Source organism: Siphateles boraxobius, unplaced genomic scaffold (assembly GCF_051911475.1).
Source record: "Siphateles boraxobius isolate OS27281-9 unplaced genomic scaffold, OSU_SipBor_1 12, whole genome shotgun sequence".
Classification (NCBI taxonomy): Eukaryota; Metazoa; Chordata; class Actinopteri; order Cypriniformes; family Leuciscidae; genus Siphateles; species Siphateles boraxobius.
Window position 1 is genome coordinate 14,568,875 of NW_027508722.1, and position 25,404 is coordinate 14,594,278.

General features: G+C 37.4%; 1 protein-coding gene and 1 long non-coding RNA gene across 2 annotated transcripts; one reads left to right on the top strand and one right to left on the bottom strand.

Annotated features, from left to right (window-relative positions):
• Window positions 1-288: 288 nt before the first annotated feature.
• skap2 (src kinase associated phosphoprotein 2) lies at window positions 289-21,772 on the bottom strand. The gene is made up of 13 exons (XM_077209171.1): window positions 21,647-21,772; window positions 20,853-20,958; window positions 20,733-20,758; window positions 19,878-19,976; window positions 17,107-17,187; window positions 16,956-17,039; window positions 11,714-11,838; window positions 11,564-11,627; window positions 11,341-11,457; window positions 10,677-10,760; window positions 8,603-8,727; window positions 839-941; window positions 289-582 (listed from the first exon to the last, which is right to left on the bottom strand). Exons 1-12 carry the CDS (start codon window positions 21,684-21,686, stop codon window positions 849-851), a joined length of 1,044 nt encoding a protein of 347 aa, XP_077065286.1. The 5' UTR covers window positions 21,687-21,772; the 3' UTR covers window positions 289-582; window positions 839-848.
• LOC143717424 (uncharacterized) lies at window positions 21,744-25,260 on the top strand. Its single transcript, XR_013196287.1, has 3 exons — window positions 21,744-22,159; window positions 22,841-23,002; window positions 24,213-25,260. It is a non-coding gene; the product is annotated as an uncharacterized LOC143717424 (long non-coding RNA).
• Window positions 25,261-25,404: the final 144 nt, after the last annotated feature.

Below are 25,404 nucleotides of genomic sequence, written 5' to 3' on the forward strand. Positions count from 1 at the left end.
GATTTGTTTGTTATGTTCTGCATAAAAGGTCAGACATTTTGTTTCCCATCAGTTCGCTATTGTACAGCTACATTGAGACTCTACGTACAAACAGCACTTACAACCTGTGTAGAAACCTGTCTTGTGTTGTCTACTCTGTTCCTCTGGAGGAATCAAATGGAGTTGCAAATGAAGACATTCCACACATCTGCCCTGAAATATTGTGACGCAAGCTTATTAAAAATAACATTATACGCTGCTGCCACCTGGCGGCTGCATTCCAAACTGCTACGAAAATGCTCCAGAACATTTTGTGATCGTGCAAGCTTTATTTCATGTAGTTTTTGCTCACAACGTCATGCATTTGAAAGACAAAAAAAGGTCACATTCATTCAGTCATCCCTGTTAAATACTAGAGCACGTTAATTAAATAATAAGCAAAAAGTATCACATTCTTCACTGAACATAGGCTGCTTTACAATTATTTGTGCATTTTAACAGGCAGTATGCTTTACATATCAGCTCCATAAAATAATAGAAACACACAGAATGAGATGGCAACTTGTGGAACATGAAGCTACAATGGCAGGTCATCAGAGGCTCCTAGAAATGAGCAAAAAAGAAAAATATTTGATCTAGGATTTACTGTACTTTGTTAAATTGCTAGTACAATAATTGCAAAGAAACGCAACAAGTGACACATTGAATTATAAGTGGAATTTTGAAGTAGAAAGACTGAAATAGTATTTTCTTGTGAAACATATTCTCTAATAATCTTTGTTTTATTTACAACTTTGAAAAATCTTTTTTTTTACAGTGTATTAAAACAAGGCATTTGGGCAGCCATTAATTTTCTCACCTCAGAGCCTTTACAGCACATACAGTTCCATAAGATACTCCTTAGGTACGATCCCGATGACCCCTTTCATCTCTCCCACCCACCAACCGAAGATGTCATACTCCTGTGGGGAAAAAAAGAAGAAAAACCGATAACCGACATTCATTAAACTCACTCACCGCTGAGGCCAATCAGAGCAATGACACAATCAACGAGGTCAAATCTCATAGGTCAACGCCCAGGGGAATGAAAACTGTCAATATATATAGTTCATATTACCCGTTCATCTTCGGGTTTTGCCTCATTTTCTTCTCATACTGTCTCTATCCGTACATTCCTACCCCCTTTTCCCGCACCCCTCCATTCTGTCTGTCTTTCCAAGGCCAATTCAAGGACAAAAGGCCCATAGGACCTATAAAGATTACACAAGAGAATGTGAACGGGCGATATATTTCTTATGAAGCACAACAGATCTGTGAGCTTGAGGACAGAGTCCTTTTCTTTGCACACAGAGACAGATCAGCTCTTCTACAGCTCATGGAAAAGATAACCATAAAGATAAGAACCAGATAAGATCTGGCAATCCGTCTCTTTCTTTATTCCATAATTACAAACAGATCCCATGGTGCCATTCACTTCAAAGCTACTAAACCCTGTGTTTTTTCCCCGCCTCTGTTTCTCACAGATGCCTTCTAAACTCCGAGGTTATACTGAGGCGGGTCTGTCAGGCCACATCGTGATTTCTTTCAAAGAGGAGTATGTTGGGAGGCAGTGAGAGGAGACTGGACTGAAATGGACGTTAGATGCACTGGAAGTGTGTCTGATCTCCACATAAAACTCCAGGAAACTCCATTTCCCAGCATACCTTTGGAAGAACCGGACAAACTGGGGTTCACGGACCCCCACTGAACCTCAAGCGGGTGCTGGGGGGCCCATGAGACAAAATACATGTGCATATTTATTGAAATGATTAATATACACACACATAAATAATGAGATTCATTGCAATTATGTTTATGTTATTGAATAGAAGGTCAGTTTTAACAGTAAGGGAAAATAACAATAATTATAAAGTCAAAAAAAAAATTTGATCAGATAAGCTGTCAACTTTATTATAACTAACTATATTCCAGAAGATATTTAACCATTTAGCTCGACAATAAAAAAGCCAATAACCGTTTATACAGTACGGTTGCATATTGTTTGTGGTCGGAAAATATTTTTGAAAGAAGTCTTTTATTCTCATCAAGGGTGCATTTATCTGATAAAAATACAGTAAAAGCAAGAATATTGCGAAATATTATTGCAATTTAAAATCTAATTTATTCTTGAGTTGGTAAAGCTGATTTTTCAGCATCATTACTCCAGTCTTCAGTGTCACATAATCCTTCAGAAATGATTCTAATATGATGATTTGGTCAAAAAATCATTATTATTATTATTATCAATGTTGAAAACAGTTCTGCTTAATACTATGATACTTTTATTCAGGATTCTTTGATGAATATAAAGTTCAAAAGAACAGTGTTTATTTGAATTAGATATATTTTGTAAAATTATTCACGTCTTTACTTCTTGATTAATTTAATGCATCCTTGCTGAATAAAAGTATTAATTTCTTAAAAACCATATCTCACAAACCTATTACTTTTTGGGCGGTATTGGAATTTCAAAAATTTCAGATTATTTTGTTAATTTAGTTACAAATCACACTTAATAATGTTTCTCACACTGTATAAACTGATTTATATGCTTTGAAATATATAGCTTCCTTTATATTTTAGGAAAGGGGGGTCCCATAAAAAGCATTCATTATATTGGCATAAAAAAAAAAAAAGTAAATCCCGGGGTTATACTATTCAATCTTGCAAAGACAGAACACAGTAACACATTCTGTCAAAACTGAGTTATGTCTGAATGGGGTCTCTTAAACTATGATCTGTCCTGAGACAGATGAGTTTGGCACGGGATAGATGTTCAGATTCTGTTTTAGTTTTAGTGTAGTTACTGTGCTTTGCCTTTGTAGGGCAGCAAAGAGGTACTGTATATAGAGAGGGCCCAGGCTGCGAATCCGCAACCTCAACTGTGTTTCTGAACACGGTCTCTCGTTTGTTGCTCCTGAAAAGAACGGTCGGCTACAGTGAAACCCTGAAACATCTCAATCCCGAGTACTCTGACTGACATTTAAAGCCTTTTTTTCTCTCTGACATTCAAGTCTTTGATCTCCCCAAAGCTGACGAGACACTCACGGCTCATCTACCTTCATCCTTCACCTCGCTATCGGAGAAAAAAAAGCCTCTCTCTGTATGGCTCGGAAAGAGCAATGAGGTTTGAATCATACCCCATCTGAAGTTAAATATGAAGTTTGTGGGCCCCTACTTGACCCCGGCAGCCAAAGTGATTCCTGCTGTATAATGTATAGTGCTCAGCTCCGGCCAGCAAACCTCTTACTGCCTGCATCCACGTAACTGTCTATAAAACACAGGTCTGGTTATGCAGCTGCTGACAGCTGCCGCAGACACACACACTGTAATGGAGACCGTCTCTCCAACGCCAACTGTCCTCAAAGTGCACCATCCTCCTAACAAGACTAAAAAGAAAAGGAGAAACTTGCTGAAAGACTCTAGGGTTCAGTAAATCTGTAAAGCTTAAGATGTAGTAGAGTATAACCTAAAATATATTACATTTATACATTCTAATTAAGCCAGGTCTGTAGATTAAGGTTGTTATTAAACTGCTTGTTTTCAGACTTTTCTATTAATAGAATCTGGGAGTGTTGATGTGTTAAAATACATAGTTTAAATCTTGATCTTATGATAATTATGATTAATTCAGAGTTACTATTTTAATATATAGTAATATCCATAGTCTATATATATAGCCTCCATAGTCAAGAACCTATGTGCAATACAAATACATTTGAATGATTCATAATTTGTAATGAAGTAATTTTTTGATAATGTAAACTTAATGATAATCTTTAATTCATTAAAGACTGAAGTTAAAAACTTCATTTTAATTAATGATTTAAATTTATGAAAAAAAAACATTTTAACATTACAATACATTTAATGTTTTTATATCACACCTTTATTAATAAAATTGTTATATATATAAATTATATAAATTATATAAATTATTTAAATAACATTTTACAAATATATTTAATGTTGTTTTTATATCATACCTTTTAATTAAAAAATTAATAAAAAATGATTATATATATATATATATATATATATATATATATATATATACATACATACACACACACACACATACAGCCAAATATCATACTATTTTTCACAAAGTATATATTTGTGTTAAAATATATAGCATTCTTTATATTTTAAAAATAGGTGTTTTTTTGCAAAAGTGATATTCAGGAGTCTGTGGAATTAAATCATTTGTATAAAAGTATAAAAGATAAAAGTGTAATGTGTTAAGGAGCAGGATTCACACACCTCATCCCACACAGGCTGCCAGATATACGGCAGTTGTCCGGACTGTGTGAAACGAGACAGGAAGTGCACATGTGAAAGCTTCCTGTAGCCGTCCTTTGATATAGACACACCTCACTGACAGAGCAGCGTCTGGTGCTATGTGTGTGTGTGCGAATATGTGCGCGTGCAGGAGGGTCAGATTAGAAGGCAAGTGTGACAAATAAGTCCGCAACTGGAAAGCAATGCAGACCTCACACTCCGCCAACATGCCCACACACACAGCGGCCATTTAAGGAACCCGGCATGTAAGGTCACAATATAGACTTGCTAATTTAGTGTTTAGCAGACCAAAAGAATATTTTAAAGGTCATTTATGCATAATTTACTTTAAGGTGAATAATTAAAATCCTGCATTATTAAAATAAATCTATTATGCTATATTCAACTGAAATGATGCGGGTCTTTGAGGTTTACAATGCTGCTGGACCCCAGACGGACCATGTGACGCACTATTTTGACCAAGCATCATTTACAGCACACACTGGCCTGCTTTGAAAAGAAGAGAGCTTGGTGTGTGTGATTTAGGGCCCTGACACCTCCCCCTGGTCTGATGGTCAATACCCTTTCAGAGCCACTGAGGGTAAATGAAGGGTGGGGTGTGTGTGTGTGTGTAGTGTGTGTGTGTGTTGTGGGGGGGGGGGGGTTAGACTTGCAGCTGCTGCATGGCCAAGGGGAAGGAGGTAGGCCACTAATAGCCCCACTGGCCCGTCGTTCCCCAGACTGCTCTGAATGGCCTGTGAGCCACAGCTGGACACTAAACCCACACCAGCTTTACGGTCATCCGCAAGCCTGGCTGAAGGAAGGGGGGGAAGGGGCTACGCTACAAAAGACAGCCTGCAATATTCATGGTAAACCAAAGCCGTGCAGTACCCATAAAATAGCACGAATACAACACAGCATCAGTGGGCTGTGTCGAGCTGATATCTCCTAGCATGTTTTGGCTACGTGCTGGGTTTATGCTTATCTCTTTTAGGGAGTGCAATACATTTCATGTATATTACATAAACATATGTTATTATTTGTACAGAGACAATGCTTTTTACAAATTCAATCCCGCCCCAAACAAACCTGGAAGTGCCTTAGAAGATATGTGATCAATAAAAATAAGAACATACATTAAAAATAATAGTATTCAATTATATATATATATATATATATATATATATATATATATATATATATATATATATATATAAAATCAGTAAATATAAAAATAAATAAATAAACTGAAGTCACTCCACTGTTGGACACCATGATCAATTGCTCAAACCTAAAGCTTTAAATGGTGCTTTTAGTTAAATAAAAAGCAAAACAACACTATTATGTCTTCCAAAAGGCAAATATAAAGCATGCTACTTTACTAAGTCTAGGCACAAGATGGCAGGCTTGCTCTGAAAAACCCAGTCACCCCTGGATCCCATTCAGACCATATTCTGTCATTTTCTGACAGCCTGCTGACTTTTAACAGAATGAGATAATTTCCCCATTGGCATGCTTTATATATCCATTACAAATTATGGATTTTTAGCCACTGGTGAAATTGAATGTCATCTCTATTTCTCCTGAAGATACATTATCTTGGTACTGCACATTCCTGTGTCTCTAGTAAAATGAATATAAATAAATTGGGTGGAATTATGGAAAGCTGCATTCAGCAGTTCTTTCTGTCAGCTTCTTTCCCGTGTAATCACTCCTGGAGACCTAAACTTTCACCATTACTTAATGGATCGCACTAGATGAAATCATATAGGCATTGCAAGGCTTTTTTTAGGGGGCTTCAGAACACGTGTTTACCTCAGCCCTTAAAAAAATCTTAGATGAAGCCATCAGGCCACTTGAAAACCTCATGTTTGCTACAGAAAGAAATCAGAGATGATTTTACTCTGAATCCTCTATTTACCAATCATTTAAAAAGCTAATTATATTAACGTATAAAACCCGTTGTTCTAGTCGGTGGCAGACAACAGCATATGCGGTGACAGTATATTATAATATTATATCATATTATTATATATGGTATAGAGCACTATCCCAGTCTAGAGCCCTCCACTTCTATCACTGTCAGTTCCAATGAAAATCCCAAAAATGCAAAACACAATCAAATACTGTACCATTAGATATACTTGGGTACAAAAAGATGCAATTTTGAATCAATTCTTGATTTAAAAAAAAATTATTGTCAGTGTAGGAGCATTTAAAAGCTCACTCTTAATGGAATAAATATTCCTCTGACCCACATAACAATCTCATGTTCCAAGAAGCCGAGCCCCATAACATTTAAATCCTAGAATCGAACTCCCATACAAGAGGATACACTTATTTCTTTTTCCCATCTATTAATTTATTCAAAAATACATTAAAATGTAATTCACACATACACTGACACTTTTCTAGAATGAGAATTTTTAATTGATGTATTAAAATTCATTTTGAAAATATCAGGATGATAAAACTGTCCTGATATCCTAATGGGAAAAAAAAGAATGATATTCTTAAAAAAAATAACCTTATTAAAGGGACAGTTCACAATTAAAAATCTGTAAAACAACCAGAACCTTCTGTCCCAAACCTGTATGACATTCTTTCTTCTGTGGAAAAAAGCTATTTTAAGAAATGTCTCAATGTTTTTTTTTTTTTTTTCTAGGTCCATACAGTGGAAGTCGACAGTCACCAAAACAGTTTGGTTACAAACGCACTTACAAATAAAAAAAAATTTATGTTCCACAGAAGAAAGAAGGTCAACACAGGTTTGGAGCAACATGAGGGTGAACCTGTTTAAGCAGTTTGGCTTTATCTTTATTTATAGTTTCTTGAAACATTTTAACAAAATAATAAATCAATAAATAAATACTGCTTAATGTTTTTTTTTAAACGGCAACCAACAAGCAGAAAAAAACAAGAAATGATATCAGAGGAGACTCATGCAGCTCTTCATGACTGTGTCAAGGTCAGTCTTTTTAAATATCAAATAGTTTGACTTTCTTTTAAGACAATGCATGGATAATTCAGGTTGTAAAATGTCATGTGGTGCAACTACTCAAAAACTTGATATTTATTAAATAATTCATATTTGTAAAACAATTGAGTATGTATATATAAATATATATATATATATATATATATATATAGTTTTATACTTACAAACACATATATTATATAAACAAACTTATTTTGTTAATACAAAAACTCGATTTTACAGCCCTAATATTAGTATATATATATATTGATGGTTACACCACATGACATTTTTAGTCATTAAATTAGTATTAGTATTAATGGTATTTAATAACTTGAAAATGGTATTAAAGTTTTCCAAAACCATAAAGAATATATTTAGAATCATTTGGCACATGTGGTCTAGATCATGGACACTTATAGTGCATCATTGTCCCACAAAGGTCTTTACAGTTGTTCACTTATCCTGTAGACCAGAAATGATATAAAAACACCACCATAAAACCCCTCTTTCTGAAATAAGAACGCAAGAACACGATTCCAATTTAAGATTTCCAGTTCCTTCTCTAAAGGGCAACAGTGCTAAGTAGACAAACCGCAAGATAGCGAGTTTGTTTCTGGGAACGGATCAGACCGAGCTGTTTTAAGTAGCCCTGAAAGGTATTGAGCTAATTCTGTTAGCCAGGTACAACCCCCACAGGCAGTACCCAGATCTGCACAGCCTGCCTATGCATCGGAGCTGACAGGTAGGGGAAGTTTTTAACCAAACTCACTTCTACACCACACCTGGTACGAATAGAGAGGTGGATTCAGTGTTTCCTGAGAACACAGACTGCCATTACAGACATAAATAGTGACTGGCTGAGATGTGTATATGCTAAAGGTCTGTGTACGCTTGCCCTTACTGAACATGGCATTGAGCCGTCTACCAACACTGAAATACCCCTACACACACACACAAACGCATGAGCTCCAAGTGGACAGACATGGAGAGAGGTGACAGAATGCCACTGGCTGCCAGACTGCCCAGCTCAGGGCCAAGAGCACTAAAACGGTTTCCGTAGTGACAGGACTAATCCCATCACCGTGCGCAGAGAAAGTGTATTTAGCTTAGAAACCCCACTGCCCGAGCACACGAGACACCGAAACGATCCTTTTACATCTGACTCATATGCGCTAACCAGATGTCACAGCATATATTTTCAACGTTTTTTTTTTGGAGCAAATTCATGTTTTCCTGCTGACGTCTAACAGGGCAGGGTAATAAACATTTAAATATTATTTCTGTCCTCGATCACGTGGGTTCGAGCCGTGGCTCCCGTCTTACCTTGCTGAGGATGTAGACTGTGTCTCCTCTTTTGAAGGACAGCTCATCGGGGTGGTCGCCAGCACAATCCCACAAGCCCTGGAAAAAGTTTTCATAGTCTGTGCTCTTGTTCACTGCTGCAGGTGCTAGAATAATAGAAGATCGAATAAAATATTGAATAATTGAAGAAAGAACAGAGCATTTGTGATGGCATTTTAAAATCAAACAACTTGAGGGTGAGTAAATTATGACAAAATTTTCTGTTTTTGGGTGAACCATCCCTTTAATGAAAAAAGTTCAAAAGAACAACATTCAGTTAAAATAGAAATCTTTTGTATCATTATAAATGACTTTACTATCACTTTTGATCAATTTAATACATCCTTGCAGAATAAAAGTATTTATTTCCTTTAGAAAAAAAAAACCTCAAACTGATCACAAACTTTTGAATGGTAGTGAAAAATTCCAAGAGTTTCTCTACATGCAATGGTGGTTTGGTACATGTCAATGGATCTTCAACAGGAGTAACACCAATTATTGTTTGATCTCTTATATAAATACTTGAATATGGTACTATACACATTTATTATATGTCTTAAAGTGTCCCTGCTATGTTTTTTCTATCCACCAAGGGGTCCTTGGTTAAAGAGTGTTTTTCTGGCTCAGAAAGTTCCACTAGTGGGAAGCAGAGAGTATCACTTGCTGAGCTGTGGCCCCTGACAGATGGGATGAAACTAATAAACCCTCTAATGAAAGACCCCTCATTACAGCTGAAAATTGTTGTAAGTTAACATGTAATGTTAGAAGACATATTTGTTGGAAGTTAACATACATATATCTTGAGCTTAAGATTCAGTCTCTTATTTTCGGTCTCAAAACTAAACTATTGTGGATGAAATATGTTAAACTGGTATTTCAGGTAGATTTGCTCTTGGGTTTACAATTCTCAACTCTTTCAACTCTTCCTCTTGGTGTAGAGCATTATTTATTCATATTTACTAATCTATAATGCCTGCCCAAAGGCAGCACAATGAGTGGGTGTTCAAGAAAAGTGCTTTAATAAAAAAATAAAAAAAACCTAAAGGTAAATATCTTGCCCAGACTTTATAGCTGGCATATTCCCATCTATGCTGATTTGGCAGATTATTATGATTATTTTCTAAATATAACCATACCCACTGCTGCTTTTAAGATTTTACCCAGGGCTGCGTCTTAAACAACCAGGCATTAGTGTTAAACCTGCTGCAGTGGTCTGGTATCAGTAGTTACATAAATGCATCCAATTTTCAGGATTTGAAAACAGGATTTGAAAACATTGAAACAAGATGATCATTCATTTGATCATCTTGCTTTCCAGGATCCATGAAGCCTGTTTTCCCTCCATTATGGCTCTGTCTAGTGCTCTAGCTGGCCTCCTCCCCTGAGCATCTGTCACAAGATCCTGCTTCAGCCATCGTTTCTGTCAGCAGGACTTCCTGTGCTGTGAGCCTGGAGCAGAGGGCCATAGTGGGCCACAGTGCACCAATGGAGTCAGCTTCCTGCCAGTGCCTACCAACCCCTGCCCAGTGCCCAGCGCCCAGCACCCAGCAGGATACATCCTTTCCCCACACAGGGACAGAAAAAACACTCAACCATTTTTAAATAAAAACTGCAAGAGTATTGTTTAGCGTTTGTCTTACCAATCAGTATAAATATGTCAAACTAAATATCATTACTCTAAGAAAAAATCAATAAAAATCCAGCAAAAATTCCAGGTCTCTTTCTGAAGGCCGTTCCTGTGGTCCAGAAAACCTTCCCACACCTATCATCAGTGTTACTTCACCATCTAACCTCCCAAATCCATATGTACCCGCAATACCCATTCCCTCTCTTTACACATACCATCTTTTGTTTGACATTTATTTTATTGAGGAGGAATAACCCCTTGAGATGGACCATCTCGTTTTCGAGGGTTGTAATATTTTGTAATATATATATTAAAAAAAGTTGGAGAGACAAATGATAGCCACCCAGGCAGATCTGGGAATGTATGTGGTGTTATGGGACAGCAGGGCAGGTAGGGGATGGACAGGCTTGCTGACCCAGTGGTAATTACCTGTCATAGGGGTGGATGGTAGTGGAGGTTTGCTGGCCAGGGACAGGTTCACTGTTTGTTTAGCAGGCTGGGGTTCATCTTCCTCTGAGAGGGGGAGAATTGATGCTCCAGTTAGAGCGAAAAGCAATATACCAAATTCACAATTTCTGTAGACATTGTCCACCACATCCATAGGGGAATCGGTTTTTACATTAATATTTATGCTGACTATCAACATCGAAATTGAATAAAATCATATATAATAAATAAATATAAATGTATAATAAATAAATATAAATGTATAATATAATATAATATAATATAATATAATATAATATAATATAATATAATATAATATAATATAATATAATAATATAATATAAGCCTGGTTTCATAGACAGGGCTTAGATTAAGCAATAGTTTAATTAGAACATTTAAGTAGCTTTTATAAACGTGCATTGGATAAAATCATTACTGGTGTGCATCTTGAGGCAAAACAATGGCACTGACATATTTTGAGATATGTTAGTGCAAGTTGCTTTCAGTTAAAACAGCTCAAATACGAATTTTAATCCAGGTCTAGGCTTAAACCCCGTCTGTGAAACCAGAGGAATGATATATAATATAATATAATATAATAATTATCAGATAAATACACAAACAAATATGAAATTTAAGGGCAAACCAGGAAGTTCTTCATAGATGTCATCATCGATAATTTCAGGCATGGTTGATTGGGAATGGGATACAGATAAGCAGTCATCATACTCTTCTTCATCTTCAGGAATGATTCCACCCATGTCTGAGAGTGAAAACCAATTTACAAGACATTATGCATTTGAGCAAAAACAGACACCTGCTAAAACAAGTTTAGTGATTGAGAGTGTTTTTATGATGCACAGTCCTACCTTTAATCAAAAAGTCAATGTGCTCCACCCACTCTTTAGCCTCTTTCTCGGACGCCGCACAGAACTGTAGCAAAAATGTGTTATAAGAGATAAATATCTGATAATATAAATAAACACTGCATGTTTTACATGAAATGAAAGGTGGCCAACCTGATATACACGCTTGTCTGGAGCTGAGATCTCAAAGCAGCAATCTCGCTTTGCATCTTTCCGCAGGGTGTTGTTCAGTTTGACGGTGTATCCGACAATATTAAACCCTCCCTTCTGCTGTTTATCTAGCGAACATTAGTGCAGATTATCGAATGATACGATTCAAGAAAAGAGAAAATGAATTCAGGAGTGCATTTAATTGGTGACGACCAGTGTTGGGGGTAAACCATCACAAGTTATGCGAGTTGCGTAATCAGATTACTCTTTTCAAGTAACTAGTAAAGTCAAGTCAAGTCAAGTCAAATATATTTATATAGCGCTTTTCACAATACAGATTGTATCAAAGCTTCTTCACAGTATCTATCAAAACAACTTAACAATGTTTGTTTATTACTGGAAAAAAAAGACATCCAAGTTTGGTAGAGCTAATCAATGGTATGATTGGTTAATTAATTTGAATATCCCCAACTGAGCAAGCCAAAGGCAACAGTGGCAAGGAACCGAAAAACTCCATCCAGTGACCTAATGGTGTCCTAACACCCCATCAAATGACCCAATGGAGAAAAAAAAAACCTTGGGAGAACCCAGGCTCAGTCGGGGGCCAGTTCTCCTCTGGCGTTTATGAACTAGAGGCCGAATTTACAGTAACTGTAAGATAAAAAATGTATATGAATGCCTGGCTAAATAGATGCGTCTTCAGTCTAGTTTTAAACTGGGAGTCTGAGCTACGAACAATATCAGGAAGGCTATTCCAGAGCTTCGGAGCTAAATGTGAAAATGCTCTGCCTCCTTTGGTGGATCTGGATATCCTAGGAATGACCAGAAGCCTCGAATCTAGTGATCTTAAAGAGCGCGATGGATTGTAAGGCGATAGAAGATCCGTTAAATAGACTGGAGCTAAACCATTTAGAGCTTTATAAGTCAAAAGCAATACCTTGTATTTAATACGGAACTTTATAGGTAACCAATGAAGTGATGATAAAATCGGTGTTATATGATCATATTTTCTTGATCTAGTAAGAACTCTAGCGGCTGCATTTTGGACTAACTGTAGCTTGTTTATTGAAGATGCAGGACAACCAGCTAATAAAGCATTACAGTAATCTAGTCTCGAGGTCATGAATGCATGAACTAACTTTTCTGCATCAGAGACTGATAGCATATTACGTAGCTTAGCAATGTTTCTAAGGTGGAAAAAGGCTGTTTTTGTAACATATGAAATATGCTTTTCAAAAGACAGGTTGCGGTCTAGTATAACACCCAGGTCTTTTACTGTAGCGGATAAAGTAACAGGGCATCCTACTATGTTAAAGTCGTGCTGTGAAGGGTATTGTGGACGGTTTTTAGAACCGATAAGTATTACCTCTGTCTTGTCTGGATTTAATAAAAGAAAATTACGCGTCATCCAATCTTTTATATCATTAACACAATCTGTCAATTTGGATAATTTAGCGTATTCATCTGGCCGTGATGAAATATATATTTGAGTGTCATCAGCATAACAATGGAAACTAATTCCATGTTTCCTTAGAATATTACCAAGTGGCAGCATATATATTGAGAATAATAAAGGGCCTAACACAGATCCCTGAGGCACTCCATAGTTTGCCGAAGTTATAATCGATTTTTCTCCATTTAAGTAGACGAAATGGTAGCGGTCAGATAAGTATGACCTGAACCAGCTTAATGCTTGTCCTTGAACACCAGTGTAATTTTGTAGTCGATCTAAGAGTATTGTGTGATCTATAGTATCGAACGCAGCACTAAGATCAAGTAAAACTAGTACTGAGATACAGCCTTGGTCCGAAGCTAAAAGTAAATCATTTGTGATTCTAACAAGCGCAGTTTCAGTGCTATGATGTGGCCTGAATCCAGACTGAAACTTTTCATAGATGTCGTTTTCTTGCAAGAAAGAGCCGAGTTGAGCAGACACAACTTTTTGTAATATTTTTGACATAAATGGAAGATTTGAAATGGGTCTGTAATTTGCTAGGTTATTTGGATCTAATTGTGGTTTCTTAATAAGAGGTTTTATAACTGCCAGCTTGAACGTTCTTGGAACATGACCTAAAGATAAAGATGAGTTAATAATAATGAGAAGAGGCTCTTCCACTATAGGTAACACTTCTTTCAGTAGTTCAGTTGGTATAGGATCTAATAAACATGTTGTTGTTTTAGATGAAGTGATAAGTTTATTTAACTCTTTTTGTTCTATGGTTGTAAAGCATTGTAATTGTTCTTGCGGGGTGATAATTGCGGCTGAATTATAAGGCGCGAGCAGAGATCGAACGTTTACGATTTTGATTCTGATGCTTTCAATTTTCTCGGTGAAGAAGTTCATGAAATCATTACTACTAAACTGTAACGAGGTATTTTGTTCAGACGACGTCTGTTTATTTGTTAGTCTAGCCACGGTATTAAATAAAAACCTTGGATTATTTCGGTTGTTTTCTATTAATTTGCTGAGGTGCTCCGCCCTGGCCGTTCTAAGGGCCTTTTTATAACGTGACATACTGTCTTTCCACGCGATTCTAAAGACCTCTAAATTAGTTTTTTTCCATTTACACTCTAAATTACGGGTTTCTCTCTTTAAAACATACGTAGTATTATTGTACCATGGTGCTATACTTTTTTCTCTGACCTTTTTTAATCTAATGGGTGCAACAATATCCAATGTTCTAGAGAGAATGGAGCTCATAGTGCTAGTTAGTTCATCTAGTTCATCTGTTTGTTTGGGTTCAGGCAGCAGCTGGGACAGATCAGATAAGCTATTTGAGAAATGATCTATGGTGGATGGACGAATTGTTCTACCTGGTCGATAACGTGGCGCAGCATGACATATTATAGCAGTGCGTAATATGCAAGTTACTAAGTAGTGGTCAGTGACATCATCACTTTGCGGTACAATATCTACATCGGTTGGATCGGTTCCATATGATATAATTAAATCGAGTGTATGATTAAGACGATGAGTTGGTCCGGTGACGTTTTGCTTGACCCCGAAGGAGTTTAATAAATCTGTAAACGCAACCCCTAACGCATCATTTAAATTATCTACGTGTATGTTAAAATCTCCAACAATTAATGCTTTATCGACGTTGACCAAAAAATCTGATAGAATGTCAGCAAACTCTTTTAGGAAATTGGCGTAAGGCCCTGGAGGTCTATATACGGTAGCCAATGCTAGAGATAATGTGGGTTGTTTTCTTACATCTAAGAGCGTAACATTTAGCACAAGCACTTTAAACGAATTAAACCTATGACGAGTTTTCTGAGTAACATTAAGGGTATCTCTGTAAATTGTTGCAACACCGCCGCCACGACCGATCAGACGGGGCTCATGCTTATAACAGTATCCTGGCGGAGTAGACTCATTTAGACCGAAATAATCATTTGGTTTAAGCCAGGTTTCAGTAAGGCACAGAACATCAAAATTATTATCTGTGACCATTTCATTTACAATAACCGCCTCGGGTGTGAGCGATCTAATGTTTAGGAGACCTAGCTTTAGAAATTGTTTTTGTTCACTACTAGCGAGATTTTTTGTTTTAATAACAATTAGATTTTTTCTAGATCCCGCAGTAGATTTATTATTTGATCTTAGTAAACGAGGAATAGACACAGTTTCTATGCAATGTTCTATACTAGTATTAATATCAATTAAATTGGTGCAGTAGAGACTGTGATTTGGATTTTTGGTTACTAGTCAAACGGTATTTAACATCTTGGAGATGTTATCCGACAGAAGATCTGCCCCGATTCTACTTGGGTGTAAGCCATCAGCGCGGAAGAGCCTTGGTCGCTCCCAAAACAGATTCCAATTATTTACAAAAATCAGTTTCTGCTCATTGCACCATGACAATAACCATTAATTTAGCGCCAATAATCTACTGAACTTTTCATGCCCTCGTCGGTACGTAGGAAGCGGTCCAGACACAATAATCGATGTTTCAGGCGATGTGCTGCGTACCGTATCGATAAGGCTCCTGAAGTCTTTCTTCAGAACCTCCGTCTGTCGCAGCCTAATGTCGTTAGCTCCCACGTGCAGCACAACAGCTCCGACGCGCTCGTCACCGTTCAAGATCTCAGTTACCCGCGCAGTGATATCGAGAACACGAGCACCAGGAAAACAGTGACTGTGCACCTTACTTTTACCTAACGTAGCGTGGACGTGTCGGACGGTGGAATCGCCGATGATCACAGCATCGCGTTCCGTAATGCATTTCTTTTAAATTTACAACAAAATATTTGAGTTACTTTTTCAAAAAAGTAACGCGAGTTACTTTGTTTTCCCAGTTATTGACTGACACCTCTCCAGTCCCCATGTTGTGAGCACAGTATAAACCTGATGGTTATTGTAGTTTAGACTAAATGTGAGCAGGCACTTACTCATCTCACTTGCACAAATCAGTATTCCTCAAAATGGATAATTAAATATGTTAAATAACAAAAATATACTTTATGCATTTAATCTCGCTTTATTAACCAATATCTTTGCTGCTGTCCTTCAACAATTCTAATAAGTAAAAATAATTGTAGATAAACATCTAGTTTGTATTTCATTTTTTTGTATTGCTCAAATAAGGTCCTGTCCCAAATGTCACCTTAAACACTCTCGGCCCTCCTCTGAATCCGCACTTTCGTGACGTAATGCCGCTTTGACTATCGGAAAGAAGCTCGCTTCAGTCCGGGCTCGCCAAAAGTGTGCATCGAGGAAGCATATCGACCACAAAGTGCTCACGAGCACCCTTCTGAAACCTAAAATGACAAACGGGACACTCTACGGTCTCATGGACTTAACGGACACGGGCACACGGTAGCCATTGTAAGTCCAAAGACCGAAAGTGCATATCAAGTGTGCTAATTGGGACAGGGCCCATCTTTTCCAGCATCCTGTTTTTCTGCGATCCTGAATGGGAGCACAGCTGACAGGTTTCTTTGAGCTGCGCCCTCTACTGTACAGGAATTAATTTGTATTTCCTTCATCCTGAGGATTTTGGTTTGAAAGGGCCTTTACATTTGCCAAAAATAAAACTGCTTTTTGTTATTAAAAAACAAACAAGCAAGCCCAGCCCAAGTGAGAAAAGGTAACGCAAAAGTTACAAAACACATTTCTTACCATAAAAAGTACAGCAAAAAGTCACTTTTTACGGAGTAACGCAGTATTGTAACGCATTACTTTTAAAAGTAACTTTCCCAACACTGGTATTGACACATCTGATCATAATAGTAGTTTTCCAACCTTTTTCACTGCCATAGTAGTAGAATATGTTGTTACTTAAGGCGCACCATCTCTTCTGCCACTCATTGCCAAAGAAGCTGTGATCTAAAAGAAGTCAAATGGAGGTTATTTTTTCCACGTCAACAACTTATTTGTGAACACAGTAACCTACCCTTTCGGCGCTTCTCCAGGTAGCCACTCTTTAAAATAGACTGAAGTTCTTGAGCTGCCACCGGAGGAGACTGTTGAACGCCTGATTTCAACAAACAAACAGACAGAGACAGAAATTTATTCAATTTTACTTCAGCTTTTTTATGACTAGCAGTGAGGAATCCACAAAGAGAAGCACCTGTCTTCACAACAAATTTAATACATTTGCTAAAGGAAACCAGAAAGCTACTTAAACCCCCTTTAGGTTTAAAAATCAAAGGTCGATGTCGAGCGAGACTAAAGTTAGCAGAGATTCACACACGGATGGACTGGATAGAGTACAGCAGTATGTGAAACAGATGCATGGTCTGTTTTCAAAGCAAACCTCCCCTCTCGTTTACACTGCCCTCCCCTCTCTTGTGTACACACTACCATTGCATTGCTGAATGATTGTGAGTGAGCAGAGCAGTGTTATGAATGACACCAGCAATTGTGGAATGTTTGCAATTATGTATAAAGTGCTGTCGAGGGAGCATGACACACGCTGACTGTGAAAAGTAAACTAAACACCCTCAATGCTAGAGCTGATTTCTGTTAAATCTGGAAGAAAACATGTCTGGTAGAACAACTGCCAAAGAAAACATAAATCATGTGGTTTTTTTTAGAGCAAAACAATGACAAAAAAAGATAGTGTTTTGGATAATAAGAAAATAAGAACACAATGGCACAGAGCATCACTTGATTTTTATCCTCCCTTATTGCAAAATAAAAACAAATAAATAAAATAAAAACACCATATATATACACTACTGATCTAAAGTTTGGGATCAAAAACATTTTTCATTTAAATGAAAAAATGTCTTATGCTCAAAAATGCTGCATTTATTTGATTAAAATACATAGTAATATAGTTAAATACTGCACTATATATATATATATATATATATATATATATATATATATATATATTCTCTTTGTTGGCAAAGCTCTATTTTCAGCAGCGTATGAAAATTTTATCATTTGATTCTAAAATATTGTACAAAATATTGTATGATTCTTAAAAAAATGTAATATTATTTGAACATGGTTGCGTTGCTAAATTAGGTTTGGCACTGGCAATTGAGTGTCTTTTTCAGGATTTTATGATGAATAGAAACTTTGAAGAACGGCATTTGTTTGAAATAGAAATCTTTTGTAACATCAAAAATGCCTTTACTGTCCTTTTTGATCAGTTGAGTCCTTGCGGAAAGCGTCTTTAAAAATAATCCCAAACATTTGAACGGTAGTGTAACACAAAACAACTATAAGCCATCACTTAAAACATTCAGACCTGGTTCCACAGACAGGGCTTAGATTAAGCCTTAGTTCAATTAGAACATTTATGTAGCTTTTATAAACATGCCTAAGAAAAACACACTGTGTGCATCTTAAGACAAAACAATGGCACTGACATAATTTAGGATATGTCAGTGCAAGTTGCTTTCAGTTGAAACAGCTCAAACATGCATTTTAGTCTGTGACTATAGGCTTAAGAATTGTCTGAGAAACCTGGGGTTAATACGAACACCCTTGAATGAACTTTATCCATGTTACAGTGCTAACTTCAAAAGCAGCAAATGCGGTTGCTAAAGGCTGCAAATAAATCGTGGTAACACGCTTTGCCTTCATCTTCAGCTATTAAACGAGCTTCCTTTTTATGGGCTGAATGTATAAAGAGAGTAAAAACGTACAGCTCTCAAACAAGTTACAGAGTTGAAGCTCTGACTCTCAACAAATAAAGCCTGAGAGAATTGTGTGTTCTTTTTTCATGAGAAGAAATCTCACAAAAAAAACAACAACAAAAAAGGTCAAACGCCCTGCATTTACCCAAATAGCGGCATTATCAGTTGCATGAGCTTATAAACTTCACTTAAAAGGCTCAAAAAACTTTTTGGTTGATCTCCAAGTGCCGTTTTGATCCGTCTAGGATCTGCAGTGTACACTAAGAGGCTTCTGTCCCATCTTTGAGCTGAACAGCTGTTCTCTCTGGCAAGCACAGGGCAAAAGGACCTATAAAACACATGAGTGCACTAGAGCTGTAAACCTCTACCTACCATATACATACATTACACACAAACCACTCCCAGCCTGTATCCTACCCTCTTGATTCTCTGAGTTTCAGAACGCAATAAACGGAGATGTGGCATGACTCAAAAATGATTCCGATGAATTCGATTTCCTTGAATTTAAATTCTACCAACAGCGTTCATTTAGCAGAAGCTAATAAAACAGAAGCCTGAATTGACATTGGATGTGGACGCCATTGTCTGAGCTGCAGACCATAAACCATTTGCTCATAGACAAAAGAGAGCTAAACCCTTAACGTCTGTGCCTTCAAACCGTTCCCGAGACTGTTGCCGGGTTACATCAGTCCTTCAAGCACCTCATTCATCTTTTGTGTTGCTCTACCACTACTAAAAAATCCTAGACAGGTCATGACAAAAGACTGCCACAATGATACTGTGTTATGACAGCTAAAGCTGCAGAAAAGATGATAAGCGATTCATTCATAACCGGAAAGAGATCGTTTTTTTGTTTCTTAATTTATGTGAATTCTGTACATGCAATCTGTGTGCAGAATAAATTGCCAAGATTCTTTTATAATAGTCACAATTACAGCATTCTTCCATGAGAGAATTCAAGGGAACAGTAGCTCAGTCACATGATGTTCCTGTCTCAACAGTTCTTGCAGATGCTCCATGCTCTCTTGTAACACTTTTAATATTGCAATAAATCCCACAATTTTACACTCACCATCATAAGCGTTTTCATCATCCCTGTCAGTCTGCTCTGAGTGAATCGATCCTCCGTCGTTGGTATCCGCTTCATCAGGCTCTGGGAACTCTTCGTCTCCTACACAACAGAGTCTTCATCAGCATTCCCCAAAAAAGACACAATAACTAAGATGATCTAATTCAGATGTTATGCATGTTTCTTGCATGGTGCCTGGGAAGTGAAGCATGTTTGATCCAGTGATCTCCATTTGCATGGAGCATTGCGTGGTACTCAGCCATGTTGTCTCAATGTTCACTAGAAACTCACTTTGCATAGATTTGGGATATTAATATGGAAGATATCTTATAACACTAGCCTGTTTGAATCACATTTCCTGATAATTTCATGTATATTAAAGAGCATATTGATGGGAAAGCAAGAATTATGCACATGTTTGTGGTATAATGTTGAACATGAGCAAAAGCACTTCCTGGTCATACTTTAATGGGGGTAATAGTGCAGCTGTAGAGTGCATGTGTTTCCTTGCCCACAACGTGCTAAACCATACCCAGCCCTCTACCCACATCTTAACCGTAAATTCATTAGGAAACACAACATTTATGAGGGAACAGTCTTTATGTGCTGGCCTGGCGTAAAACTTTTTTTAAGCACTCCTTTCATATGTTCCCATCAGGAGAGAAAAATGTAATTCAAATTTGTTTACATAACATGAATAAGTAAACAAACTCCCAAATTCAATGAATGCTAACTGCAGCACATAGTAGCCTACCCTATCAGTGGGGAAGTATCAACTAGTTCACTTCATCATGCTTGTCTTTTAGCCCCTCCCCTAGACACACGCACATTCACAAAGACACATGCATCAAAACTTACGTTTTTCCTTGAAATCTTGTGAGTAGCTGGAACAGAGATCATTAGATTTGTTGAATACTATATCACCATAGGGTCAAAAACATATTCAGGTCAACATTAATTACATAAATTGCCTCGTACCTCGTTTTCACATCTTTAATGCGCTTGATAAAGGCATCCTTTCTCTCTTTTGCTTTCTTACTCAGATTCTCCCCTTTAAGAACATCCGTCAAAAAGGTTTCCAGATCTGAAAAAAGATTGAGCGTATAGTCTCTTCTTGTCGTTTTGCACCCTTGCATTCCTCATCAGAATTACGACTAACGTTATACCAAACTTATGACAATATGATTAGTTTACGCAAGTAGAAGCTTTTAGTTAAAATACTCGTTGACCAGAAACAACCCAACTACAATCAACCTGCTTTTTTGGAACATGGTAGCTGGTCAACCAGCTAATATCCTGCACCATCTAATTACGAGCGTAAACCAGCTAAATTTAACGTGACCATTTTCAAAAACATCGCTATAAGCTGGACTTTGCTATGTTACCGATTCAAACTATAAAAATAAAAACGACACAAGGAAAAAAATGCATTTCCATTTGGAGTTTAAACTTAATAGCCTAGACTCTTCAGGCTACTTTATAACCAATTACTTAGTAGGCTAATATAAACAACACGTTAAAACACTAAATAAATCTATCCGCGCCGGGAAAAAAATGAATACAAAAGGACTACCTAACAGTTAGCCTAATTTATGCTCAAACTACAGGGAAATATTCACAACAGACTAAACTTCCTCTTTTCAGCCAAGTATGAACAGAATGTAATGTAAACTGGGGACAAAAACTAGTATAGCCTAATCTGATTGCGCTCGAGACCTAAACGTTCGCTTTATCAACTGTTGTTTTATCAAATTCAAATATTGCGATGGTACCTGAAATGAGTGTTGTTAAGTCTTCAGGGATGGACCTCATTGTGTTAAACCGCTTGACCCAGTAAGATAGATAGCCTTCGAAACACGGAAGTTAAGTGGACTGTGAGATACGGAAGAGGCAAATGCCTACCCAGCAGAAACCACTAGCTATTCAAAGTAGACAGTATTATTTATCACGTCTGCTCCAGCAGAAACATTTGGGTTCCTCAAACAGTGCACTGGGGAATAACACTCTTCATCGTCCAGTCTTACGTGCTCGCTTTGACAGGAATAATTAAAGAACACGTTTACATGAGTAGCCTAATTTCACTGCATTTATTGCATTATTCTTTGTATTGACATGTGACGGGGATAATGTTTACCTTTGGTGTTTCTTTAGCGTGAGAGCGGAAAAACAGATGAGAAACATAAAGCATGCCAATCTGATCTAATCTGAATCTAAAACAACAACAAAAACGTCACTACTTCCATAGCTAAGGCACAAAGGCAGCAATCCTCATTCCGTGACTTAGGGTAAGTAACTGAATTTGTGAACTGTAACTTTGTATACATTCAGTGCTGGTGCATTAGCTAGAGGATTTTAGTGAGAGGATCTAAGGACCTTTTTAGAGATTTAGGCCTGCTGTTTGGAGTGGGCCCCACTTATCCTGAGAAGGGAGACAGGTGAAGAATGGGGGTGATGCACAGCTTTCATAGAAAAACACATAGCTATCCATCTCCATCTGGCTCTGCTCTCTCTCTCTCTCTCTCTCTCTCTCTCTCTCTCTCTCTCTCTCTCTCTCTCTCTCTCTCTCTCTCTCTCTCTCTGCTCCTTTGCTGCTTCACAGAGATTACTGCAGAGAGCAGATCCTTGCCAGGAGACCTGCACTCTGTCACCTTCTCAAAGTAGTTCTCTTAGAGGATGATAAGGAGAGGAATTTGGTTTGTGAGGGGCTTTCATTTTTAAAAGGAATACAGATTTAAATGTATTTTTTCATATTATAATTGGAGTGGTATGGATACTGATTTTGCAGACAAGCCTAGTGATATATTTATGCACATAAGCAAACGAGACTATTTATAGGAATGTCTCAAATGAAAGATTAAAAGGCTAATTTACTTTATAAAAGTATTGGCTGGTATTCAACACTGACATCCTGCATGCTTGTTCCTTCGGCTTGAGCGCTGCTTGAACCTCATTTGACCTGGCCACAGATCCATCTGGTGTGGAGGGGGAAAGAGAGGTGAAGTGCCCTTTGACCTTTTGAAGGACAGGGAAGCAGCTTCATATCTCATGCTCCTCGGTCGTGCCTGTTTGATCTGGACTCACCTCAGTTCACACGTCTCAGCTTCTGGCACACAAGTGGAGGAATGTGTGTGAGTGTTTTAATGCAGTTAAAGGGATAGTGAAAATTCTGTCATTAATTACTCACCCTCATGTCGTTCCAAAGCCATAAGACTTTTATTCGTCTTCGGAACACAAATTAAGATCTTTTTGATGAAATCTGAGAGCTTTCTGTCCCTTCATTGACAGCTACGCAACTACCACTTTTATGATTTAAAAAATTCATAAAAAGATCGTAAAACGAATCCATGTGGATTGAGCGGTTTAGAACAAATTTTCCTGAAGAGATCTGATCGCTTTATGTGAACAGATTGAATTTAAGGGTTTTATTCACATATAAACATTGATCAACATAAACATCAATTATGATGAAAAAAAGCTCAAGCATGATCGCTTGACGTGAGAGAACCAGAGAACCAGTTTGGCTGATCGGTAGTAAATGCTGTTCCATCTGAAAAATTGGTTTAAGCGCGATTTTATGTTAATTTGCGATTAATCGTGCAGCCCTAGCAAGAACCAATGAGGTTCATTCTTGTGTTATGCAGAACGTTTGAGCTTCTACAAGAACCAATGAGGTTCATTCTCGTGTTACGCAGCACGTTTGCGTTTCCACAAGAACCAATGAGGTTCATTCTCGTGTTACGCAGCACGTTTGAGCTTCCACAAGAACCAATGAGGTTCATTCTCGTGTTACGCAGCACGTTTGAGCTTCTGCAAAAACAAATGAGGTTCAATCTCGTCTGTTACGCAGCACGTTTGAGCTTCTGCAAGAACCAATGAGGTTTGTTTGAGCACAGCACATTTGAGCTTGGTAGTTGCGTAGTTGTCTATGGAGGGACAGAAATCTCTCAGATTTCATCAAAACGTCCTTCATTTGCGTTCCAAAGATGAACGAAAGTCTTACAGGTTTGGAACGACATGAAGACGAGTAATTTATGACAGAACTTTAATTTTTGGGTGAACTATCGCTTTAACATGCTACATTAATATCATCATCTTTATTAAATTAGGCATATTGTACTTCTCTTCATCCCAAAGTTCTATCATAATACTTTGTTGTTTTCTCAAGGCCAAGAACAATGTTTTAATAATTTTTGGTCGACATGACTCTGTGGTCGCCAGCACTGTCATGCTAGTTCATATGGAAACCACAGACTGCCAGATTCTGATTCATTCCTTTTTTGTGTGTCAGCTTTGTGACTTGAGTCTGTAACATTTGCATTTGCTTTGGTTTTGTTTCAGAAAAATTAATTTGTTGGAAGAGCACAAACAGCACTGAATACAATTTTTTTATAGCAGCCGAGTGAAGACATAATAGCCTTGAAAACGTACCTGAGATGGATGAGGTCACCAGAAAATACTATGACATGTCATGTGACAGGTAGGTCATATCTGAATCAGACCACCTGAACAGCCCCCAAACAAAAAGGAAGAACATCTGAGGGCACGCTCTTGCCACTGTAATTCACACTGCCTGTAGGGTGCAGGGGCATCTGTGAAGTTCAACTTTGTGATGGATGTGATGGTGTTTTTGCCCCTTGGCCTCTGAGGGATTAGGCTGCTCAGGTGTTGTTTTTAAAAGACTTAGAATTAGCTTACATTTAAACATTTAAAACTGTCTTTTGACACTTTCACCACCTGTTTTCTGAAGGGAAAAAAAAAAGTCTGGGCCCCCTGGATTGAACCTTGAGTTCATATTTAATGTTTCATGTCAACATACAAATTTATGCCGAAATCATGTATCATATCTGAAATGTACATTTGTAACTGCTGTAATTGTGTGACTCATTGGCAGAGCTTTGACACTTTGATTATTAATTACTCTTTATATATTCATGAAGCGTTTGCAGGGACTCTGAGTCACACTGAGGCCTCGGTTGCAGCCTTTGGAAGAAAAGCACTTTTATGTTTGGTGAAAATAGATGTTTGAGAAGCAGACCACGTAAGTGCAACTAGAAGAAGAATAATTGCGTACTTCAGGAATTCCATAAACATGATCTATTAGATAATATCATGCTTCATAAAGCTAATTTGTATTCTGTGGTGTTGCTGTGGTTGGCCTTGGTTCTTCTACTTGAGCCAGTTCTGATTCGGACCCTTAAAGGGATATTTCACTCAAAGCTGAAATTTCTGTCATAATTTATGCACCCTTATTTCACAAACCTTTGTTTGTTTGTTTTTTCATCTAAAGAACACACAAAAAATTTTTTTTGTTTACCTGTTTTTGTCCATACATTAAAAATGAATAGATTCCAAAACAACATTTGACATTTTTCAAAAACCAAAAAAATTCTTCTTTGTTTTCCACAGTCACAAAGATTGTACATGAGGGTGAGAAAATTTAGACAGATTGTCATTTTTAAATGAACAATCCCTTTAAGTGGTATTAGCTTTATATAACTGGACACTCAAATTCATATATCAATATCATATG